Source organism: Clarias gariepinus, chromosome 12 (genome assembly GCF_024256425.1).
Source record: "Clarias gariepinus isolate MV-2021 ecotype Netherlands chromosome 12, CGAR_prim_01v2, whole genome shotgun sequence".
Classification (NCBI taxonomy): domain Eukaryota; kingdom Metazoa; phylum Chordata; class Actinopteri; order Siluriformes; family Clariidae; genus Clarias; species Clarias gariepinus.
In genome coordinates this window covers 5,641,308-5,663,621 of record NC_071111.1, presented here as the reverse complement: position 1 = coordinate 5,663,621, position 22,314 = coordinate 5,641,308, and the positions used below count along the sequence as shown (strand labels likewise).

Below are 22,314 nucleotides of genomic sequence, written 5' to 3'. Positions count from 1 at the left end.
AAAACAAGATCCAGCGCAGCACAGGGCCGTTCCTACGCTGCTACACTTCCGATGTTCAAGAAATTCATCAAAGCTCAGTACCACCCATCAGGAGAAATTGCAGCTGTCAAAAATTTCTAGTTATTTGTAGGTAGATTGTAGCACTTCTTTAACACTTCAGAGCGGTTTATGCATTTTTGTAATCAATCATTAGACTCAAAAAATATTTCAATGGTTAAAATGATCTTATATAAAAATATTTTGTTAAAACGATTTGCTACTGTTTAACGAACCTTTTTGAACGGTCACCATGACAATGATAGCATTGCCATGCTCCGGCTAAGAGCGGATACAGTCCTGTTACAGTACATGTGAATATAAAACTATGATTACCACCCTAGCTCACTAGGCTGAGGCGCTGCATTTCAAAGTGACATTAAGTACCCTATGTAAGGAACTTCTTATTTCCAACAACAATGCGGTGCACTTAAATACGGAGGTGCTTTGGTCCAATCCTCAGAAAAGCCAGTGGGGCACAAACTTCCAAAAAAGTCAATGTTGGCACCACAACCCCCAATGGCACAATAGCCAGCCAGCAGGCAAAGAGCCCAAGCATGCCAACATGGCCTACAAACTATCAGATCCCAATCAGATCGAGTACGAATGGGATGCACCAGACAAACAAATCTTTTTCACCTTTACCCCACCCCACAATCCAAAACAAAGGATGTTAACGTCAATATTGAAAATCTGGAATTGGGAATGGGAGAACCTTCTAAGAGATAAGATCAAGCATTTTTGACCAATATCTTAAGCGGTGAGCTACCACTGTTATCACGTTAATACACTTCATCACACACCAATACTCACCCTGTTAACATGCACCTTTCCAGCACAACAAGATCCAACATAGCAATGAGAGGAGATCCTCTCATAGGTATGCTGGATCTCGTTGTGCTGGGAAATTAGAACAGTGAAAGAGATTCAGGATACTGAGAGATGAGATCTTCCCCAGTACAACAGAACATCCATGATAATTAAAGATGAGATCCAGCACAGTCAGAGATAAGATCCAACATAGCAATGAGATAAGATCCACAACAGTGAAAGAGGACATCCAGGATAATAAGAGGTGACATTGAGGATGATGAGAAATGAGATCCAACACAGTCAGGGATAAGATCCAATATAGCAATGAGACCAGATCCAGCAAAGTGAAAGAGAACATCCAGGATAATGAGAGATGAGATCCAGCACAGTCAGACTTGAGATCCAACACAGCAATGAGATGAGATCCAAAACAGTGAAGGAAGACATCCAGGATAATGAGAGATGAGATCCTCCAAAATAAAACAACACTTCCAGGATAATAAGAAATGAGATCCAGCACAGTCATGGATAGAATCCAATATACAGTATCTCACAAAAGGGGGTACACCCCTCACATTTTTGTAAATATTTTATTATATCTTTTCAAGGGACGACGGTAAAGATATGAAACTCTGATAAAATGTAAAGTAATCAGTGTACAGCTTATATAATGGTGTAAAGTTGATGTCCCCTCAAAATAACTCAACACACAGCTATTAATGTCTGAACTGCTGGCAACAAAAGTGAGTACACCCCTAAATGAAAATGCCTAAATTGTGCCCAATTAGCCCTTCCCTTGCCGTTGTCATGTCACTCTTTAGTGTTACAAGGTCTCAGGTGTCCTTGGGGAGCAGGTGTGTTAAATTTCGTGTTATCGCTCTCATACTGGTCACTAGACGTTTAACATGGCACGTCATGGCTTACAAAAAAGTGGTTCTCTGAGGAAAGAATTCTCTGAGGATCTAAAAGAAAAAATTATTGCTCTACACAAAGACGGCCTAGGGTATAAGAAGATTGCTAACACCCTAAAACTGAGCTGCAACACGGTGGCTAAGACCATACAGCGGTTTAAAAGGACAGGCCCTGCGATGGTAGACCAAAGAAGTTGAGTGCACATGCCTCAGAGTCATGTCCAGAGGTTGGCTTTTGAAAATAGACGTTTGAGTGCTGCCAGCATTGCTGCAGAGGTTGAAGGGATGGGGAGCCAGCCTGTCAGTTCTCAAACCATATGCCGCACACTGCATCAAATTGGTCTGCATGGCTGTCGTCCCAGAAGAAAGCCTCTTCTGAAGATGGTGCACAAGAAAGCCCGCAAACAGTTTGCTTAAGACAAGCAGACTAAGGACATGGAATACTGGAACCACATTCTGTGGTTTGATGAGACAAAGATAAACTTATTTGGTTCAGATGGTGTCAAGCGTGTGTGGCGGCGACCAGGTGAGGAGTACAAAGACAGATGTGTCTTGCCTACAGTCAAGCATGGTGGTGGGAGTGTCATGGTTTGGGGCTGCATGAGTGCTGCCGGCACTGGGGAACTACAGTTTATTGAGGGAACCATGAATGCCAACATGTACTGTGCCATACTGAAAAAGAGCATGATCCCCTGCCTTCGGAAACTGGGCCATAGAGCAGTATTCCAACATGATAATGACCCCAAACACACTTCCAAGACAACTACTGCCTTGCTAAAGAAACTGTGGTTATGGGTTATGGACTGGCCAAGCATGTCACCAGACCTAAACCCTATTGAGCATCTGTGTGGCATCCTTAAACGGAAGGTGGAGAAGCGCAAGGTGTCCAACATCCACCAGCTTCATGACATGATCAAGGAGGAGTGGAAGAGGATTCTTGTGGCAACCTGTGAAGTTCTAGTGAACTCCATGCCCAAGAGAGTAAGGCAGCTGGAAAATAATAATGGCCACACAAAATATTGACACTGGGCACAGTTTGAACATTTTCATTTAGGGGTGTACTCACTTTTGTTGCCAGCAGTTCAGACATTAATGGCTGTGTGTTGAGTTATTTTGAGGGGACATCAACTTTACACCATTATATAAGTTGTACACTGATTACTTTACATTTTATCAGAGTTTCATATCTTTAGCGTTGTCCCTTGAAAAGATATAATAAAATATTTACAAAAATTTGAGGGGTGTACTCACTTTTGTGAGATACTGTAGCAATGAGATAAGATTCAGCACAGTGAAAGAAAACATTCAGGATAATGAGAGATGAGATCCAGTGAAGTAAATGAGAAATAATGGGAGATAAGACGCAGCACAGTGAGAGATGATATCTGGACGGTGAAACATTACAGTACATCAAGGATAATGAGAGATGAGATCTTTCAACATAACATCCATGATAATTAAGGATGAGATCCAGCACAGACAGAAATGGGATCCAATTTAGCAATGAGATGAGATCCACAACAATGAAAGAGAACATCCACGATAATGAGAGATGACATCCAGCACAGTGAGAGAGGAGATCTGCAATAGTGAGGAGACAACGTTCAGGATCATGGGAAATTACATTCAGCACAGAACCATAACATCCAGCATATGAGAGATTAGATCTAGCACAGTGAAATATAAGATCCAATATAGCAATGAGATGAGATTCAGCATAGTTAGAAATGACATTGAGGATAATGAGAGATTAGATCCAGCACAATCAGAGATGAGATCCAATACAGTGAGAAGATGACATCCAGGATAATGAGAGATGAGATCCTACACAGTGAAACAGAACATCCAGGATAATGGAAGAAATCCAGCACACTGATGGATGACATTGAGGATAATGAGAAATTAGATCTAGCACAGTCAGAGATGAGATGAGATCCAGCACAGTGAAAGAGAACATCCAGGATAATGAGAAATGAGATCCAGTGGAGAGAAAGAGAACATTCAAGATAATGAGAGATGAGATCCAGCACAGTGAGAGACAACATCCAGCACAGTCAGACATGAGGTAATTCACAGTGAGAGATCACACAAGTACAAGACAAGATCTAGCAAAGCAAGGAGGTGAGATCCAGCACTGCGAGATATGAGTGCAGCACAGTAACTGATAAGCCTAGCACACAGAGAGACAAGATCCAGCACAGTAAGTGACAAGCCCAGCTCAGTGATATTCAACACTGTGAGAAACAAATCCAGCATAGTGAGAGGAAAAAACCAACACAGTGAGATCCAGCATAACTGCAAGGTAAGAGCCAAGTTAAATCATGCAGGTAATTTCACCCAGCAGGACAGTCTTTAATATTTTACTGAGTTTACTGTACCTTCATCGCGTGGCAATGAGAGTATGAAACAGCCAGGCCAAACACATAAGGAGAAATAACATAATGGCCATCAACACACCAGTTTTATCATCGATTCAAAAAACATCTGTTTAAATATTTCAAACTGTGAACCTAAATGAATTAGAATCGTGATAAATTGCATGCTTATTATACAATTTCCCTGGGTGTTTTTTCTCTCTTTCTTCCGCCTCTCTCTCTTTTTCCCTCATACACATGCATACACTATTCAATCTTCATACCGCTACATATTCAACACAGCACGCACACACACACACTTCATCAGATTAATATTCACAGTGTGTGACGGTCTGCTGCCAGCATTTAGGCCTAAATAAGACCTAAAGACCTAAGGTCCTGTTGCATTATTCATGAGATCATTAGTGAGGGTTAAAGCTAATAGGTCTGCAGCAGGCAGGTTTATTCCTCCTTGACAAACAATTCAGGATTTCAAAGGTCATCTGGAGGTAAAAGGTCACCATCGACTGCGGTCGTACTGACATTTATGTTGTGCCAGATTGGACGGTACCTTCTGTTAAGTTGATGATGGTGGATGTTAGTGTCCGTGTCATAGAGAAAGTGTTCCTGGCGGATGGTTACAGCGTCCCCCCGGCTCTCTTTCTTGCTAATGGTAACCATGGGGTACCCCTTCTGCAAAATCCAGCTGTCCATCACCTCCTTTATGTTGATTTCCTTTTCTTCCCTGTGCATGGCCTGGAATACAGAGCACAAAAGTGAGCCCGGAGGTTTTCTCAATAATGTCCTGTTCACAAGAGTTTATAGAAACTAACTTACAACTATTAACAGGAACAGGTCTCGTGTGCGAGTCATAATTACAGAGGATCTGTTCACACCATATAAAACCATGGGTAATTTACAGTAATAAAAGTGGACATTTTCTGCTTGGTAATTATTCACACTGGACTATAAACTCAACACTCGTGTTAGTTATCAGTGTCAAGAACAATTTCCAAAGATGGCACTCTTACTTTCTTCCATGTGAATCAGATTTATAAAGCCGACAGAGCATTATTAATTTGGTCTTTTACATCCTGTTCCATTATAATGAATATAATTACATGAGTAAAGGTCACCTGACGCCACAACCCTAGAGAGAAATTACACACAGGTAGTGGGAGTAACGCAGAATAGTGGAGACACAATAAAATCAATAAAGTTACAAGTATACGTTTGAATTACAGTTTATTATTAATGGTTCTTCAGAGGACTTTATAATGTTCACATCAGTCTGTTAAATCACTCATCACTCCTCACAGTGTTAGAGATTTGATGTGATAGGAAATGTGTGGTGGCTCTGCAGTAATAGCTTCAATGCTGCAGTGTTGTGAGGAATTAAATCACACTGACAGTCACTCTCGTACCGAAAGCATCGGCTCGGACAGATCAGTGAATCTCAGAGATGTCAGTCATTCACAGGAATTGTGAAGGTGCTGCTCAGATGGGGAATAAAAGCTCTAAAGTAAATGTTAAGCTGAAAAGTGAGCGAGTCATGGGGTTTTAGCAACTGATGCTGGAGATGGACAGTGAGATTCAAAATGTGGAGAAGAGACTCAGACTTAGCAATTTATATAAATCATCTGTAATTCGGTCTCGGGCATCTGGGAAATAAAAGCTGGAAATGAGGATCCTCTCAGACACAGACGACAAGTAAAGCCAGTACAGCAGATCCACCTTAACACTGGTTTTCTGTTTACCTGATTCCCAGTGCTGCTTTTAACTGATTAAAGAACATAGCTTAGAGCTAATTCAGGGATTTGACTAAAGGCTTTGTGCAGATTATTGTTTTAAAGAGGATTTCGTGAGTTTATTACGCAGTGTGGATTAATATTAATTAGACCATGGTGTGTCATGAGCTTTATACAGATAAATTACTCAATATAATGAACACATGCTAAGCTGCAAAGACCTGAGGTCATGGGTTTTTAATTTATTTTAAACAATGTTTTAAGCAGTTCCAGAGCAACCACAGTTTTATATCACAGTCTTGTGAAGGGCTCTTCAGTATCCTGCGGTTTCAGAAAATGAATCTCACACTTCCCTTGTGGAAGGTAATCTCATTAAGAAGACATTTTTCACCAGATTAGCAAGGCTAATACTGCGAGTCGTTGTCTGACTTTCCAGCCTGTTAAAGGTTTGACTTCCTGATGAGAATTTCTCAGTTTGATGAAAAAATATATAATTTAATTTTAAACCCTGTTTTTAAACCTGTTTATGAATCAAAATGACAAGAATGTCCCTGATGAGCGAGCCGAGGATGACGACGACAGTGGCAGGGGAAAACTCTCAGAGATAGCAGTCGGAAGAAACCTTGAGAGGAACCAGACTCAACAGAAAACCCATCTTCATTTGGGTAAAAGCGGATAGCAGGTATTGGTCTGCATCAAACTGTGTGAGATTGGAAGTTCAGTATAACAGGAGATGTGTTTAGGTTAAAATGGAGTCCAGTTCATTATTGGAGGCTCAGGTAGACTATAGGAAACTCCAGTCCTGAACTATAGAGCAGATACAGTCATGACTCCTCAGCGAACAGCTGTCAGCATCAGCCAAGACCAGGACCGTCGTCGTGGAAAAGTGGAAGCGTCCCCAGTCACCACACACATCCCAGGCAGACCACACGGGGCATCCATGCGAAGAGATCTCCAGACAGAAGCGAGACACTTAAACTTACTGAATCTGGTTGGTTTAACACTGGACCTGCTAAAGCTGAAGGTATTAAAACCAGATGTGATGAAGGTGGATGTATTCAAACTGGACCTGCTGGACCTCAGTGTATTTAAACCGCATGTGCTGAAACTGGATGTATTGAAATTGGGCCTGATGAAGGCGACGGCATTGTCACTAAACTTGCCGAAGCTGAATATATTCAAACTGGATGCTTTAACAAAAAGCTTTAGGAAAAAAACTGTACAATGTCGGGTATGATATAAATTTTTGTTTTTTTAGAGGTTTGATGAACGTTTTTATCAAATCACCCTTCATTCTCAGTGTAAATGTTTAACTGCCAAGGAAATGAAAAGGTTGAGGCTGGTGACGGTCATGACTTCTCCGAGTACTGTGTGTGTTTGTGTGTGAGTGGGTGCGTGCTCACCTGCAAACACATCAGCTTTCTGCAGGAACATGAGGAGAATCAATAACTTCTGCACACACACTCTCTCTACTTCTTATTAGTGTGTGTTATAACATTACGTTTTCTGGGTTAACGTACACACAAACACACGCTTACAGTATGAACCTCACCTGTGAGAACGAGTTCCACAAGTCGTCCCTGGCCGTATTTTCGTACTCGTGCTTCACTAAATAATCCTGTAAAACAGCAGACGGAGAAATAAAACACATTCGGGAGACTGGAGGAGAGAAACAGCCCGCAGTGAGACAGTTATCGCTTCTCATTTCGATTCGGCACGGCGAGTGTAAATCCAGTGCGGCAGATACTGGGGATTGATCGACCGAAGCTTCAAGATGGACAATAAGAAGAAAATTAGAGGCTCACGATGATGTGTAAAGAAGTCAGACTCGCAGCGTGAGAGCGTTTCAGGCTCAGTAAGAGCGGTAAAATGGACACAGTAAAGATGAGGAATTTAAACTTTTCCACATCGAATGAAAAATGAATGAGAAAGAAAAACAAAGCGGTGTAGAGAAACCCAGCAGAAAGCAGTTATACTGTATGAAAAGAAAAAGAAGCATCAATCTTGTGTGTAATAATCTTCCCGTAGGCGTCGTCATGCAAATCCGAGTGCGTATCTAATCGAACACATTCACCTTGAAGAGTAAATATGAGTGTAAATCTTTCAGGCACTTTATCTCCTTCACTCACTGCTGCTGATTTCCATCCTGGACATTTATATGATGTTATATTAGACATGCTGTCAGATTTAATTACAGGACTGAAGCCTCTGTGTTGCAGCGAGAGAGAGAGAGAGAGAGAGAGAGAGAGAGAGAGAATTGCAGACAGCTGAATGTGGACAAGCAGATAAAAGAGGAAATGCTGTGTGTGTGTGAACGTTACTAAACTTTATATAAAAAAAGGACATTGTTTTTAAGAAAAGTGCTCTCTCAGGAGCGTTCCTCTGCTGTCTGCTGTCCTCATACCTCGCTCCCAGCCACCAGGGGGCACAGCAGAATGAGCTGAGCATGCCATGTGCTCCCTGGGCAGTGTGTTCACTGTGTGTGTGTGTGTTTGTGTATTAGTGAGTACCAGACTGAAGAGCATCGACACGTCACCCTGTGACCCTGAGGTCGAGACCCAGCGCCAAAAACCAGCACTCTGGGAAATGTGTGTGGAAATACAGCGCATTACTGAGTGACAGGGTCTGTTCTGGTCTGCTGAATCTCTCTCTCATTGTTTCTCTCTCTGAAGGCTGAATGACCATCAGGTACAGTCTCGCCCCCAGGTCATGCTGCTCAACCGGCTGTGTATTATTTCAACTACACTGACTTCAGGAGGACAAAGTAAACCTGTCTGGTTTTAGACACAGCTTAGACCAAGGTCACACACCCACACACACACAACACACACACACACATTGAGCATCGGCTCAATTTACTCCTACGACAATAATCTCTCCCACTTCGCCGTCATTCAGGTGGTGTTTATGGATTCTGTTGGAGGATTTCACTCGCAAAGCGAAAACATCATCACAAAGCCGAAATTAGCTGTGAGACGACTAGACGAGCGAGTGAGAGACGAAGATGAGGAAGTGAGGGATGACAGGTGAGTTAAACACTGTGGTTTAATATCCATGATGATTAAACACAATGCATAATTAATAACTGCAGCTCACAGACATTAATGAGGCTCTTCTACTGAAGCTTCTGGAAAATAAAGAGCTGTTAATGAGGACAGAGAGGAAACATCTGCCGCACACCTGGACTGGAAGGGTGTTCGGATATAAATGAAAGAGAGAGAGAGGGAGAGAGACCGGAAAAATAAAGAAAGATGGACAGGGGGAGATTGAGAAAGATGAAGAAAAGAAAAGAAGAAAAAAAGAAAGAGGGTGACAGAAAGTAAATAAAAAAATCAAAAGGGATGACTTTTGGCATTTGGTCTCTGTACACCACAGCATTGAATTTGAAATGAAACACTCAATATGTGAGCGAAGCCAGGATGTTCAGCTTTAATTCAAGGGGATTACCATTCGGTAGCTGTTCACTCAACATGAGGTCCAAAGAGCAAGTGAAGGAGTCCATTATTAAGTAAATAAATACACCCATATAGTAAACTAGTAACTTTTAGTGTGGTCAATACAACAGTTTGGAACATTTCTTAAAATGAAGGAATTAACTGGCACGGTCAACAACAGAAAAAGGCCTGGAAGACCACGAAATACACTTAAAGTAGATGGGGTAGGCATGTTATTGTCAAAGTCTGAAGTCAAAGACAACTTTATGAAGTAAATACAGACACTTCACAACATGATGCAAACTACTGGTAATGCTCCAGACCAGGAGCAGGACCAGGACTTTGCCAAACTCTTTAGACTGATGAAACCAAAATGAACTTGTACCAGAATAATTCAAAGGGCAGCACAGTGGCTTAGTGGTTAGCACTATGGCCTTACACTTCCAGGGTCTGTGTTTGATTCCCGCCCTTGGTCTGTGTGCATGAAGTTGGCATGTTCTCCCCGTGCTTGGTAGGTTTCCTCTGGAAACTCCAGTTTCCTCCCACAGTCCCATGTCATGAAGATTAGGTTATTTCGTGTTTCCGAATTGGCCGTAGTGTATGAATGCACATGTGAATGCTGACCAGAGGTTCTACCACGGTTGTGAGAATAGGACTAAATACAATGGTAATCAATATTGGTATCCACGGTCCCTAGTTGGGTTCCTGGATACTGTAGATAGATTAAAGGCAATTCTTATACTTACAATTGATTGTTTGTTTGATTATTATTCAAAAAATGTGACCCACTTTTTTCTCTTGAAATTAACCTGAATGTTTAATTTAAAATATAATGTAGTTGTCTACAGAAGTAAAATGGCAAAAACATATTTCTTTCAAAGCTTATAGACTGACTTTATATATAAAAAGACAGAGAAAACAGAGACAAAGAGAGAGTCAGATGGACAAACAAACAGGGAAGAATAAATAAAAACTGACAGACTTAAACTCAAACAAATAAGCAGATCGACAAACAAATGGACAGAAAAAAGACAGACTTTGGTTCACCCACATTGATGCCTCTCTGAAATGCTTTTTGTCCCATGACGTTGGCCAGCATGCGAATCAGCGCAGCTCCCTGCACACACACACACACACACACACATACACATACAGGCAAGAAGGCAACTATCTTAATCTCATTTACTTTTAGATCTACCTCTTACAGAAATCTACACTCTGACTGTAGTCTATCTATCACTTTGAAAAAGTATTTATTCCAATCCATCATTGGAAAAGTAGATATGATCAGTAGATAGAATTTGGATGGTGGATTGACATGCTCCGGGTTTTATTGTGTGCTGTTGTGAAACCTTTTTGTAGGAGATCCAGTCGAACACTCTGTGGATGTCTGCGATTTGGGAAAGCTCCTGTGAGATGGGATGAGACGTCGCCATGCCGTCCAGCAGCATGACTTCATGAAGGACATCGGTCAGGAACCTCTGTTTCTGGATGCACACACAGAGACACACACACAGAGTGAATAATTATGTGATAAAATCTGACATCCTGGTCTGTAATATTTCAAAATGGATCGGTTATCTCTCGATTACTCATTCACACTTTTTCCTAAGTGCTATAATGATAGAAAACATGAGTGAAATGGTGTTGAAAGAGCAGACGACACAAACGTTATGCATCATCCACTTTCTATTACTAACAGATGCAGGAGAGTTAATGTAGGGTGTCATTACTTATGATGAAATCATGTCTATGCCACAGCTCCTTTTATATACAGCGAGAGTGTAATGGGAATTTTAACTGTTGCTTAATGACCGTCTCAGAATTCATGTTTCTGAGTGAAAATATCAGAGACGGTTTTGTCCTTCATGTCTCCACTCTGTTGGACAGGTTTATTATTTATCATCATACAGAGAAATTGAATCATTATTAAGCGTGATGTTTCATGCACAGACATGTGAGAGGTGAGAACGTCACAGCAGGGTCTGGGAGACACCTTCAACCTGTACTGCAGTGATCTGCTTTTTAGACATCAAGAGGAGATTTGGTTCTTTTGTGATGTCTAAAGACATGAAACAGGGGGAACACAATCTGGCAAGATGACTAGAAGAGGAAAATAAACAAAAACAAGCACACAATGCTTGTAGAGAACGAGAAAGCGAAAAGTAGAAAGAGGGAGCAAGAGAGAGAGAGAGAGAAAGAGAGAGAAAGAGAGAGAGAGAGAGAGAATGAGAGAGAGAGAGAGAGAGAAAGAGAGAGAGACAGAGAGCAGCTGCTCAGCCACAGGAGACACTTAAGTGAGCTGTAAAATGACACCATTAGAAGAGCGTCCATCTGGCCCGTACATGCTCTCTTTAGAGTGTAAACCTCCAACATTTCATTTCCACTCTCTCAGCTCTTCCTCTTCCATAAACACAAAATCAAACATCCGACATCCTGTGACCCAACGGTCTCGTAAAACACAGTGCAAGAACAACAAAAAGTAAAAAACAAACAAACAGGGAGGACGTGTTCAGCTCCAGCGAGTTGCGTCTGCTTTTTTCTTTTTATCAATGCAGGATAAAGAGGAAAACTGCTGAATCTGAGCTCATATTGATACAACCCACACCCGAGAACCTTCATCATTCTCATTGGAAGTTCTTCAACACAGCTGTCCTGTCCTGTCCTGTCCTGTCCTGTCCTGTCCTGTCCTGTCCGATGCTAATCCCTCACTCTGGGACACCTGTGAGTATGTGTGCGTATATGTGTGTAGGTAGGTGAGTATTAAATGTTCATGATGCAAAATAAATAAATTCACATTACTCACCATGTTCCATTTTGGGAAGAGGAAGTCGCTTCCAAGGTACTCGAAATAATGAGCAAATCCCTCTTTAATCCACACGTCATCCCACCACACTGGAGTGACCAGGTCCCCTAACCACTACACAAACACACACACACACTTTTATAAATTCTGTGATTTGGAAGTGATGTTGATGTTGATGTATCTGAGCGATCAATAAAACCAATCTCCAAAATTCCATAGTAAAGGCAAACAAACAAATCATAAACTGTGTATAACAGCTGTACAGTACTACATATTGCTAAAGTAGAGATACTGTTCACCCTTTTTTCATCCTCACAAGTGCTTTTCTAACACAGCCTCTGTCTGCCAGTTGCTTTCTTCTTTCTTATACTGTATGGTGTAATGACTCAAAACACAAAAGTATGCCTTTAGCTTTATTACAGCACACACAATGTTGTGGCCAGTTGATGTGAGAAAATGATTCCTAATGTTCCCAGAACCACTCTTTTACAATCTGTATAACTCCAACATCAGTTGAAGCTGATAACCTGGTGATTTAGTACATTCAGGTCGTCACATCACATTTTATTGCCCCATAACGTTACTGAGTCTCAACCTGAGTAACTGATCAACCCCAGATCATAACACTGTCTCCAGGGGCTTGTACAGTGGACACTATGCATGATGGGTGCATCGCTTCATGTCCTTCCCTTCTCACTGAAACGCCCATCGCTCTGGAATAGGACTCAATCTGGAATCATCAGATCACATGACCCTTTTGCCTTATCCAATATCCAGTCTATATCCTCTTTAGCAATCTGAAGGCTTGGTGGGTTTCCTCCAATGCCTTTAATTTTCTCCCACAGTCCAAAGACATGCAGATTAGGCTAATTGCTGTTTCCTAATTACCAGTTGTGTGTGTGTGTGTGTAGCTATGCAACCTGGATTGGCACCCCAATCAGGGTGTACCAGTCCACTAGGATAAGCTCCAGGGCCCCACAACCCTTTACACAGGATAAGACAATATAGATGATGAGTGAGTGTGTGCATGGAAATGCTCTTACTTTTACTAGTAAACAAAGATTTGCCACATTTTTTTTCTGTGAAACTGATCATTCAGCACGATCCTTCCAGGTTTTAAAAATGTATTGGACGGCAATAATTTGTGCCTTGTGAAACTCTTTTGTTTAAAACCCAACTCAAACTCAATGCATTTCCATCATGATCAATATTTTAACAATTGTGTCTGTATTGTTATTACGTTTTGAAAAATGCATAATAGGTCTTTAACTATGGACATGGTTAAATGTGTTATTAATCCTACATTTATGTTTTTACATTAGTTATAAACCTCAGCATCCATATAACCCTAAGATATTTGAATTATTGTAACATAGACAGATCTAAGTACTTCATTTTTTTCACTTTTTAAAATATATTTTTTATTTATTTATTTGCTTACTTATTCAGCACTAACACTATTGTTTTTGAATCTGTATTAGCATTTCCACAGCTTTAGTGTTTGTTTAGAAATCCTGTGCACATTTATATTCATTAGCCTTAAAAAAAAAAAAAAAAAAACCTGCACTGAAATCAGCTCCAGGAGAAAAGCATCTTGGCCAGATGGAGCTTTTTGAGCAATGATTAATAACCAGAAAAGAATCTACACTGGCACACACACACACACAAACACACACACACACACACACACACACACTCACACACACACACACAGCTAATTTCTCCATTTTATGCTTTTTCACATGCAGGCGTTTGTCCAAACTGAGTGTAAATGGACTTGGAGCGAGAAAACCATCTCTATGTTGTGGATTTACTCCATCTGGATATTACACAGAGTCTAAATCATGTTTCATATCATGTGTCAATTGTATTTATGGGCCACCAATAATGAGGAAAAACAGAGAGCTGAATAGTAGTGAGAAATCATCACAGGATCTCATTAAGGGTTCGGTGTGACAGAGAGGCAGACGGTGGTTTCACTTAAACACCTCGTTAGGAAAAAACATGGCTGATCCTTAATGGTGTGCTGAAATCCAATGTAGTCAATGTTGTCATAAAAACACACACCTCACTGCATTCTGATAGATTTCTGACGAATTGCTCTTCGGCATAGTTGGCAGGTTGGTTTTGCTTTCCTGACTACAAGGTCTAAAACACAGAGGAACCTCCAGATATCAGCCGATTATATGTTAAAACACAGTCTGTCAGGTTCAACATGAGAGGAGAGGTGTGGAACAGATGCACCATCTGAGAAAGTTCCACAAGCAAAGCAGTGTCATGCTGTTGAACACAGGCTGTCTAACTGTATCAGAGAATATTACTGTATCAGACTGCATATGACAACAACACACTCTATTATATTGTCTTAGTATAGAACACTATATCAGACTGTAGCACTGTTTCACTATGAACCTGAAATACTCTAACCCTAGGTAATTCACATCATCATACACAGTGTAGTAACTAATGTATTTAGTAGTTAATGCAATGGAGACAGCACCCTCCACCCTAAAGCATTTCAACAACAAGGTCGCTCCTGTGTTTATTAAGATGTTTATCACCTCACTGGAGACCTGCCGCAGAGCCAAAGCACTCAATGACCAAAGACCTGCCACTTTGACCTCTTTGGGTAATTAAGTATCTGTGCAGTACCCTTTCAAACCCATTACAAACCTACTTCTAGACCAGCTGGAAGTTTGCATACAAAGCCAAAAGATCTGTAGAAGGCACTGTAAACATCCTCCTCAACTTCATCCTTCAGTCTACTGTATGTTCTCTCTTCTCTACTCTTATTTCTGTACGTGAAAAGCTGCACATCCAGTCTCATCAGTTTTTTCAGACAGTCAAAGGCATCAGCCATTGGCTGTACATTACAGTACATCAGGGGCTAGGGGTGGTATTATCACAACCAACTGAAAGTTTCTCACAACCATCTTTAAATAATGGACTCACCATGCAATGGGCAACTCAAATGTCTTCTAGGAATGATCAAGCCAAAAAAAAAAACGCTTGCAAAGCTATGTTTAAGGTTAGCAGTGTTGTTGCTGTGATTGGCGCTAGTATTTTTGGCCACTAGCATTTTTTTTTTTTCCATTAGCATTGCCACTAGCATTTCTGCGAAAGTAGAGACGTACACTGATGTATACAGTAACATAATGATGTGATTATCTAGCCCATGGAAAAACAAAGCCAGTTCTTAAAAGATTTTGAATCAGATTTTGAGCTATTGAATCAGCCCTTTGCCTGGCACTTTGCCATGACCGTGTCATGAACTAGCACCTGGTTCTATCACCATCTGACCTTCTGCCTCCACTACCAAGGACAAGAGCAGACTGATGATTCATTTGCTCTGCTGAGATGGTGATTGGCTTCAGCCTGCCATAGCTCCAGCAATGGCATGACTCCAGGACCCTGCAGTGGACAGGAAAGATTGCAGATACAGTAAGCTTTCCTAACCCAGACACGATCCTTTTAAAAAGCAGCCCTCAAGTAGGATGGTTTGGTCCATTAGGACCAAAACTACTTGGTTGCTTTGTGTCCCAGGGCACTGTGCTGGCACATTCTGCTCTCCTGACATGCCCCAACCTCTCCTCTCTCCTGATGAACTGACCTGCCCTACTTATGGTTGTTGTTCTCATTACCTAAAAACCGCACACTGATACTAACCATGGCCCCAACCGGTCTACTCAAATATACATAAAACTGCTGAGAATGGGTCTGCTTTGAAACCATGAAGGTGTCCAATTGTAGGATTGCATTTTAAAACTCAGGTCCACATCACTAAACAGATATTAACTTCAACAAAATCTATATCTTAAAACTTAAATTAATTCAGAAATAGGTCTAGTGTTCATATTAAAAAGTTGGTCGTAAACTCACAAATTCTGGCATCATTTAGATTAAGATGAGTTCTCTTTTGGAGTTTGATTCTTCTCATGTTTTTTTTTTTTTTTCTATAGCGTCTCAGAAAGGTTTTCCGTTGCACGATTGCCTCTGGCCTGTTCATTACAGATGCATTTAATTTATATTTGAAATTTATATAGTTCTCTTAAGCTGGTTTAGATTTTTAAGACCACTAAACCTGAATTTTATTGAATCACAGTATCCGATTGTATCAGACTAGATTATTGTTTCAGAAAGTATCACTCAGAATCAGAATCAGACTCGGTGGAATGTAAGTAATGATGATAAACCAAATCCAATATCAGTCTCCAATATCAAATTTAAATTATTGCCTAAATGGATAAATGTAGAAAAACAAATAAACATTGGCGAGCTGCTCTCGCTGACTTCAGAGTTATTAGCGGAGACTCTCTGTGTGTGTGTGTGTGTGTGTGTGTGTGTGTACTGAGCAAATTGAGCAGCAATCTGCTGAGTTATTACACCACTATGTGAGGCTTATTGAGATCAGCGGCTGGACCTCACCTCCACGGGGCTGATGGGTAAAACTCCACTCACTGCTTGGACCCAAGAGTAATCACTTCGGGTGTGATGTGGTAGAAAGAAGATTTATGGCCTTTCAGTATTCAGGCTTACCTGTTAGTCTTTAGAACGGGAACAGAGTGTTAAACAACCAGAGCTCAGCCTTGTCTGAGAGCTATTAGAACGCCTTCACCCTTCAAAGCTCGGGCTGGTGAAGGAATGATTAGAATGACAACAAAGTGTTTAAACAGCCAGCGCCTTGCCTCATCCATGAATTATCAGAATGAGGACAGAGTGTTTAACGTCCAGTACCCTGCTTTTTCTTTGAATTATCAGGAGGAGGAGTGTTTATCATCCAGTGCTCAGCCTTCTCTGTGAATTATTATAATGAGGAATGTTTACCATCGAGTGCTCGGCCTCTTCGGTGAGTTATTAAAATGAGGACAGTGTTTAATGTCCAGCACACAGGCTCTTTTCTGAGTTATTCGAACGAGGACAGTGTTTAGCATCCAGCACAAGGTAACACTGCATGTGGAACAATTCATATTAATTTTAATCTGTCACTGGCAATAACGTTTTTACACTAAGGGAAATATATTACACTACAAGACACACTCTCTCTGTGTCTCTCTTTCAGTCTCTCTCTCTCTCTCAATCTATTCAGCATTCTTAATAGATGAGGAAATCAATATGTCAACATGGTGGAGGGCCTGTTCCCTAATTCCCTCTTTGGATGCCAAGAAGAAGATGAATTGATTCTCAAAGTCCCTCTCTCTCTCTCTCTCTCTCGCTCTCTTGCTGAGAGGAAAATAATTATGAGCCTGAAAAATGTGTATAAGTGTGTGGTTGCTGCTAATCAGGAAAGTGCTGGAGCTCTTCCCGTCCAATACATCCTTATTAACAGCCTGTTCCCACCACCATTCACCCCATTGTTAGCCCCTTCCATACCCGCACTGTTGGCCATTTCGTATCCCTATTGTTTACCCCACTGTTTACCTTTATTTACTTCTACTATCACTTATCTTCAAAGTTGCCATCACTTTTCTCAAATGGTACACCCTCCCCTTACCATCACTGTTACCACCACTTATCCTCAATGTTACCCCTCTGTTACCCCCACAGTTCACCATCACATATCCCCCACTGTTACCACTTCCTTACCTCCACTGTTTACTATCACTTATTCCTATTGTTTAATGTCAGTAACACCAACTGTTCATCATAAACCATCGCTGCTGTTCATGTTTACTTATACCCACTGTTCACCATGCCTAACTTTTCCCCTGAATTTTCAGGACTGTTCACTATCACATATCTTTATTCACTGTCACTTGCTCTGGATTGTCAACATTAATTATTGTTTACTTTTTGTGATTTTTCTCCCTCTGCTCTTATTCTCACTGTTCATGCTTACGTAATCTTCTGGTTTACCCCCACTTATGTTCACCTCCACTTCTCCTTATTGTTCCACCCTGCTTATACCCACTGTTTATTCTCAATCCCATTACTTTTGAACCTTCACTTTTCACTTTTCACCTGCAGTCTTCCCTACGTTTATCTTTGCATATCCCTGATGTTTATTCCAGTTTCCCCAGTTAACTGCCTGTACATAGCCCTACTATTCACCTTATTTTTCAGCGATCACCTTATTCTTATTATCCCTGATATTCATGCTCACTTAACCATGCACTTCCCCCTCACCTATCCCACTGTTATCCCCCTCTTCTCTCTTATTTATACTTACTGTTCATCCTCTCTTATTCCCAATTTTGACCCAAAATTTCCCTCCATGATCCCTGCTGCGTATCCTTATTTATTCATGCAGTTCATACACATTTCTTTCTTTTATTTACTGTTTATCCAGACTCCCTGCTGTTCATGTTCTCTTTTAGGTATTACTGCTGTTTTCCTTCATTTCTCCCTACCGCTTAGCTCAACCTATCCACATGTGTGTGTGTGTGTGTGTGTGTGTGTGTGTGTGTGTGTGTGTGTGTTTGTACCTGATGACAGATCTCATGCACCACTACCATGGTGAGATCCATCTGGTAAGAGAAAGATGAGACATCCGGATCCAGCAGGATTTTTTGCTCCACAAACACACTAAGACCCCAGTTCTCCATCGCTGCATATGGGTGTTTCGGTACAGCTAAGAGATCTGCTCATACACACACACGCACAAACATCAAAACAAACCAAACAACATCAAGGTTTAGACAATATCTCATTGTGCAAACCACAAAACGAAATACACCAAGTATGTGAAATGTGTTGAATGTGAATAAATGAGGTGATCAGGTGCATGTGTGCAGGAGATCAGGTGCAAAGACCTCTACATAATCTTCAAAGAGAACGCAGCACTACTGAATCTTGTAGGAGTGACTTTTCTTCTGTAACCCTGATTACGTCCCATAAAAAGGTCATGAAGTGAAATTATGAGTAAAAATGTCAAAATTAGAGAATTAAGATAAAGCATCTGGATAATGGTGTTTACCAAACACTATAAATGTAATGCAGAATTTTGTCTTTTTTACCCAATAGATGCTTTTTGAATGTTAAGAAAACCCCGTGATGAATACTTTTCTTAGACACTTCACATTACTAAGACAAATAAAACACCAACAGATATTTGATGTGTTTAAATTTAGCTATTAGATTTAGTTCTGCAATGCCGATAAACATCCGCCTGAATCAGGTTTCACATCAGACATTAAATTCCCTCTTCAGAATAGGAGAATAACTCTGGAGTTTAGTCTGATCATTAAAAGGCCTGTTTAATTAGATGCTTTAATTAAATGTACATTAAAAATGATCATCTAATTCCACCCACACACACACACAAGGTTCACAATTAGCCCAGCAAGTATTAGACAAACCTTTAGATGATTGTTTTCATGTATTGTTTTAAATATACGATTTGAATATAGTGACTCTATGAGCCAATCCGAACTTTTTTATTAAAACAAAGTGTTTTTCCAAATATGAAGATGTTGTAGATAGCTGTTAATAACTGCCCTATGAGGACATTAATAATGGATTTGTGACTATATTAATTATAATATCTTAAATATAAGGCCAGGACATTAAACACCATCATGTCAATTTAGAGAGACACAGGCTTCGTTCTGAGAGAGAGAGAGAGAGAGAGAGAGAGAGAGAGAGAGAGAGAGAGAGAGACAGTAGGGATAATCTCTTGGCCAAGCCAGTGGCCTTGTTCACACCTTCATACCACTCACACATTTCATCACCTACAGATCAAGGGCCCTTGAGAACATTTGACCCCTACACCATCAAGTGCTGATTTCTGGACTGGGATGTGGAGGTCACATGGGATCAGGGCTTCTCTTAATGAGGACTTTTACAAGAAGTGATATGGTGTGTGGACGGAGCTGCTGAAATGGATGACTGAACACTGAAGCCTGCAGCCGTCCTCAGTCATGTGCTATAAGAATTTCTACATTTATTTCTGTTTCTATGTGTGTTTACGGGGGGTGACATTGTGCATCAACTCAGACATGTTAATTAATTATAAAGAGCCTGTAGGTGGTGTCATCTTTCTGTTCCTTCACTGTGCTGAAACACAAATATACATCAGTGTGGTGTCTCTTGGGGACAAAACTGTCCAGAAGAACATGTGTAAGTGTGTGTGCGTGCGCGTGCGGGTGCGTGAGAGAGAGAAAGAGATCAGCGAAGAGTGACCTAATTATGAATTTGTTCCTGGAGATCCCGGCTCATCAGAATATGCTGCATTGTGATTGGCTGAGACCACACAACCTGCATTTTCATCATCTTTCTCCTTTGGAACGAGCTGCTCTTTCTCTTTCTCCCATTCTGTCGCACTTTTCTCTCTCTATTCATTCATTTTCATTCTGTCTTTCCTCTTAGTCCATCTCTCCTCTGTCATTTACAATTCTCCATTCTCACTCTGTCTCTCTTTCTGTCTATCTCTCCTCATTTATCTCTATTCCCCATTGTGATTCGTCTCTCCAGGACCATTTTTGCTCTTTACTATGAGTACAGAGACAGAGAAACAAATCCTACAGACTTTCACTTTCCCACACAGGAAATTTAGTTTTTGCTTTGAAGTGATGATGGTGTTTTGTCTCGCGTCTGTGATATCATTTTACTCAGACAGACAGGAAGTCCCTCAGTAAGTCTTAAACAAACTCCACACTGTCCTCTCTCTTCAGGACTGTCCTCTCTGCCATCACTCACTCTGACAAGCTTCTGTTTTATCTTCATTCCAAAACCACTATTCAGCAGAAACTTCAGTGTGAGGAGTGTGTTTCCTCTCACCAGGACAAATTTCACCCAAGAGTGTGTGTAAAAGAAGGAAAACACTCACTGTCACTGGGTGACACGAAACTCAGCGTGAGACAAACGAACGCAGGCTTGGAGTAAGGACGCAAATGTGTCATTCGCTCTACAACTGTGTGTGTGTGTGTGTGTGTATGTGTGTGAGTATGCAGCAACTTGGAAGTGTGGCAAGCTGCTAAACTTCGTCATACAAGATGACCGTGCAACACTTTCACACTGCAGCACACCCTCTCTCTTTTTCCTTTAAAATCCTATCAGATTTATGAGTCTCGTTTCCATGGTGACAGAGCGATATGAAAATGTCCTCCGTACGTCCAACCTTGAAGAGTGAAATGAGCTCACTAAAAGATTCTCATCTCAAACCATTTCTTTTTTTATTATGAGAGCCTCGTCCTGACGCTCGGCCATAGAAAGACCTGATGATAAAGATCAGAGCATCAGAATCAGTCACAGCTACAGTACAGAGGCAGGAGGGAAGCTGACAGGAAATGGAATATTAGTAAAGACCTGTTACTGGATCATTCATAGTAAAGACTGACGAGAATATCACAATGACCTTTTAAAGCTCAGGTGTAAATGATGTCTCAGTGGAAAACTGTGATATTTTACAATGTCATTGTACAGTATAATAGATAATAATGCTCGATAACACTGAACCAATTCCATTACGGATTCTTATCAGGTACAAAAAAACAAATGTGAGTGAGTGAAAAGCAAAGCAGCAGTAACATCAAACACAAACATTCTCCAACACGTATAAACATTAACCAACATTCTCCATCAAACACCAACATTCTCTATCAAACACCAACATTCTCCATCAAACACCAACATTCTCCATTTAAACACCAACATTCTCCATCAAACACCAACATTCTCCATTCAAACACCAACATTCTCCATCAAACACCAACATTCTCCATCAAACACCAACATTCTCCATTTAAACACCAACATTCTCCATCAAACACCAACATTCTCCATCAAACACCAACATTCTCCAACACATATAAACATTAACCAACATTCACCATCAAACACCAACATTCTTCAACACATATAAACATTAACCAACATTCTCCATCAAACATCAACATTCTTTAACACATATAAACATTAATCAACATTCTCCATCACTCACCAACATCCACCATCAAACACCAACATTCTCCATTTAAACACCAACATTCTCCATCAAACACCAACATTCTCCATCAAACACCAACATTCCTCATTCAAACACCAACATTCCTCATTCAAACACCAACATTCTCCATTAAACACCAACATTCTCCAACACATATAAACATTAACCAACATTCACCATCAAACACAAACATTCACCATCAAACACCAACATTCTCCATCAAACACCAACATTCTCCAACACATATAAACATTAACCAACATTCACCATCAAACACCAACATTCTCCATCAAACACCAACATTCTCCATCAAACACCAACATTCTCCA

General features: G+C 40.7%; 1 protein-coding gene across 1 annotated transcript in view; it reads right to left on the bottom strand.

Moving 5' to 3' along the window:
• The window catches only part of LOC128534330 (thyrotropin-releasing hormone-degrading ectoenzyme-like), a 58,478-nt gene that overhangs the window by 16,845 nt on the left and 19,319 nt on the right, over window positions 1-22,314 (bottom strand). The window contains exons 5-10 of the mRNA XM_053508721.1: window positions 18,525-18,679; window positions 12,103-12,216; window positions 10,649-10,783; window positions 10,348-10,413; window positions 7,415-7,480; window positions 4,686-4,870 (exon numbers count right to left, since the gene is read on the bottom strand). Of these exons, the coding sequence (XP_053364696.1) occupies window positions 4,686-4,870; window positions 7,415-7,480; window positions 10,348-10,413; window positions 10,649-10,783; window positions 12,103-12,216; window positions 18,525-18,679 (721 nt within the window). The remainder of the gene's footprint in view (window positions 1-4,685; window positions 4,871-7,414; window positions 7,481-10,347; window positions 10,414-10,648; window positions 10,784-12,102; window positions 12,217-18,524; window positions 18,680-22,314) is intronic.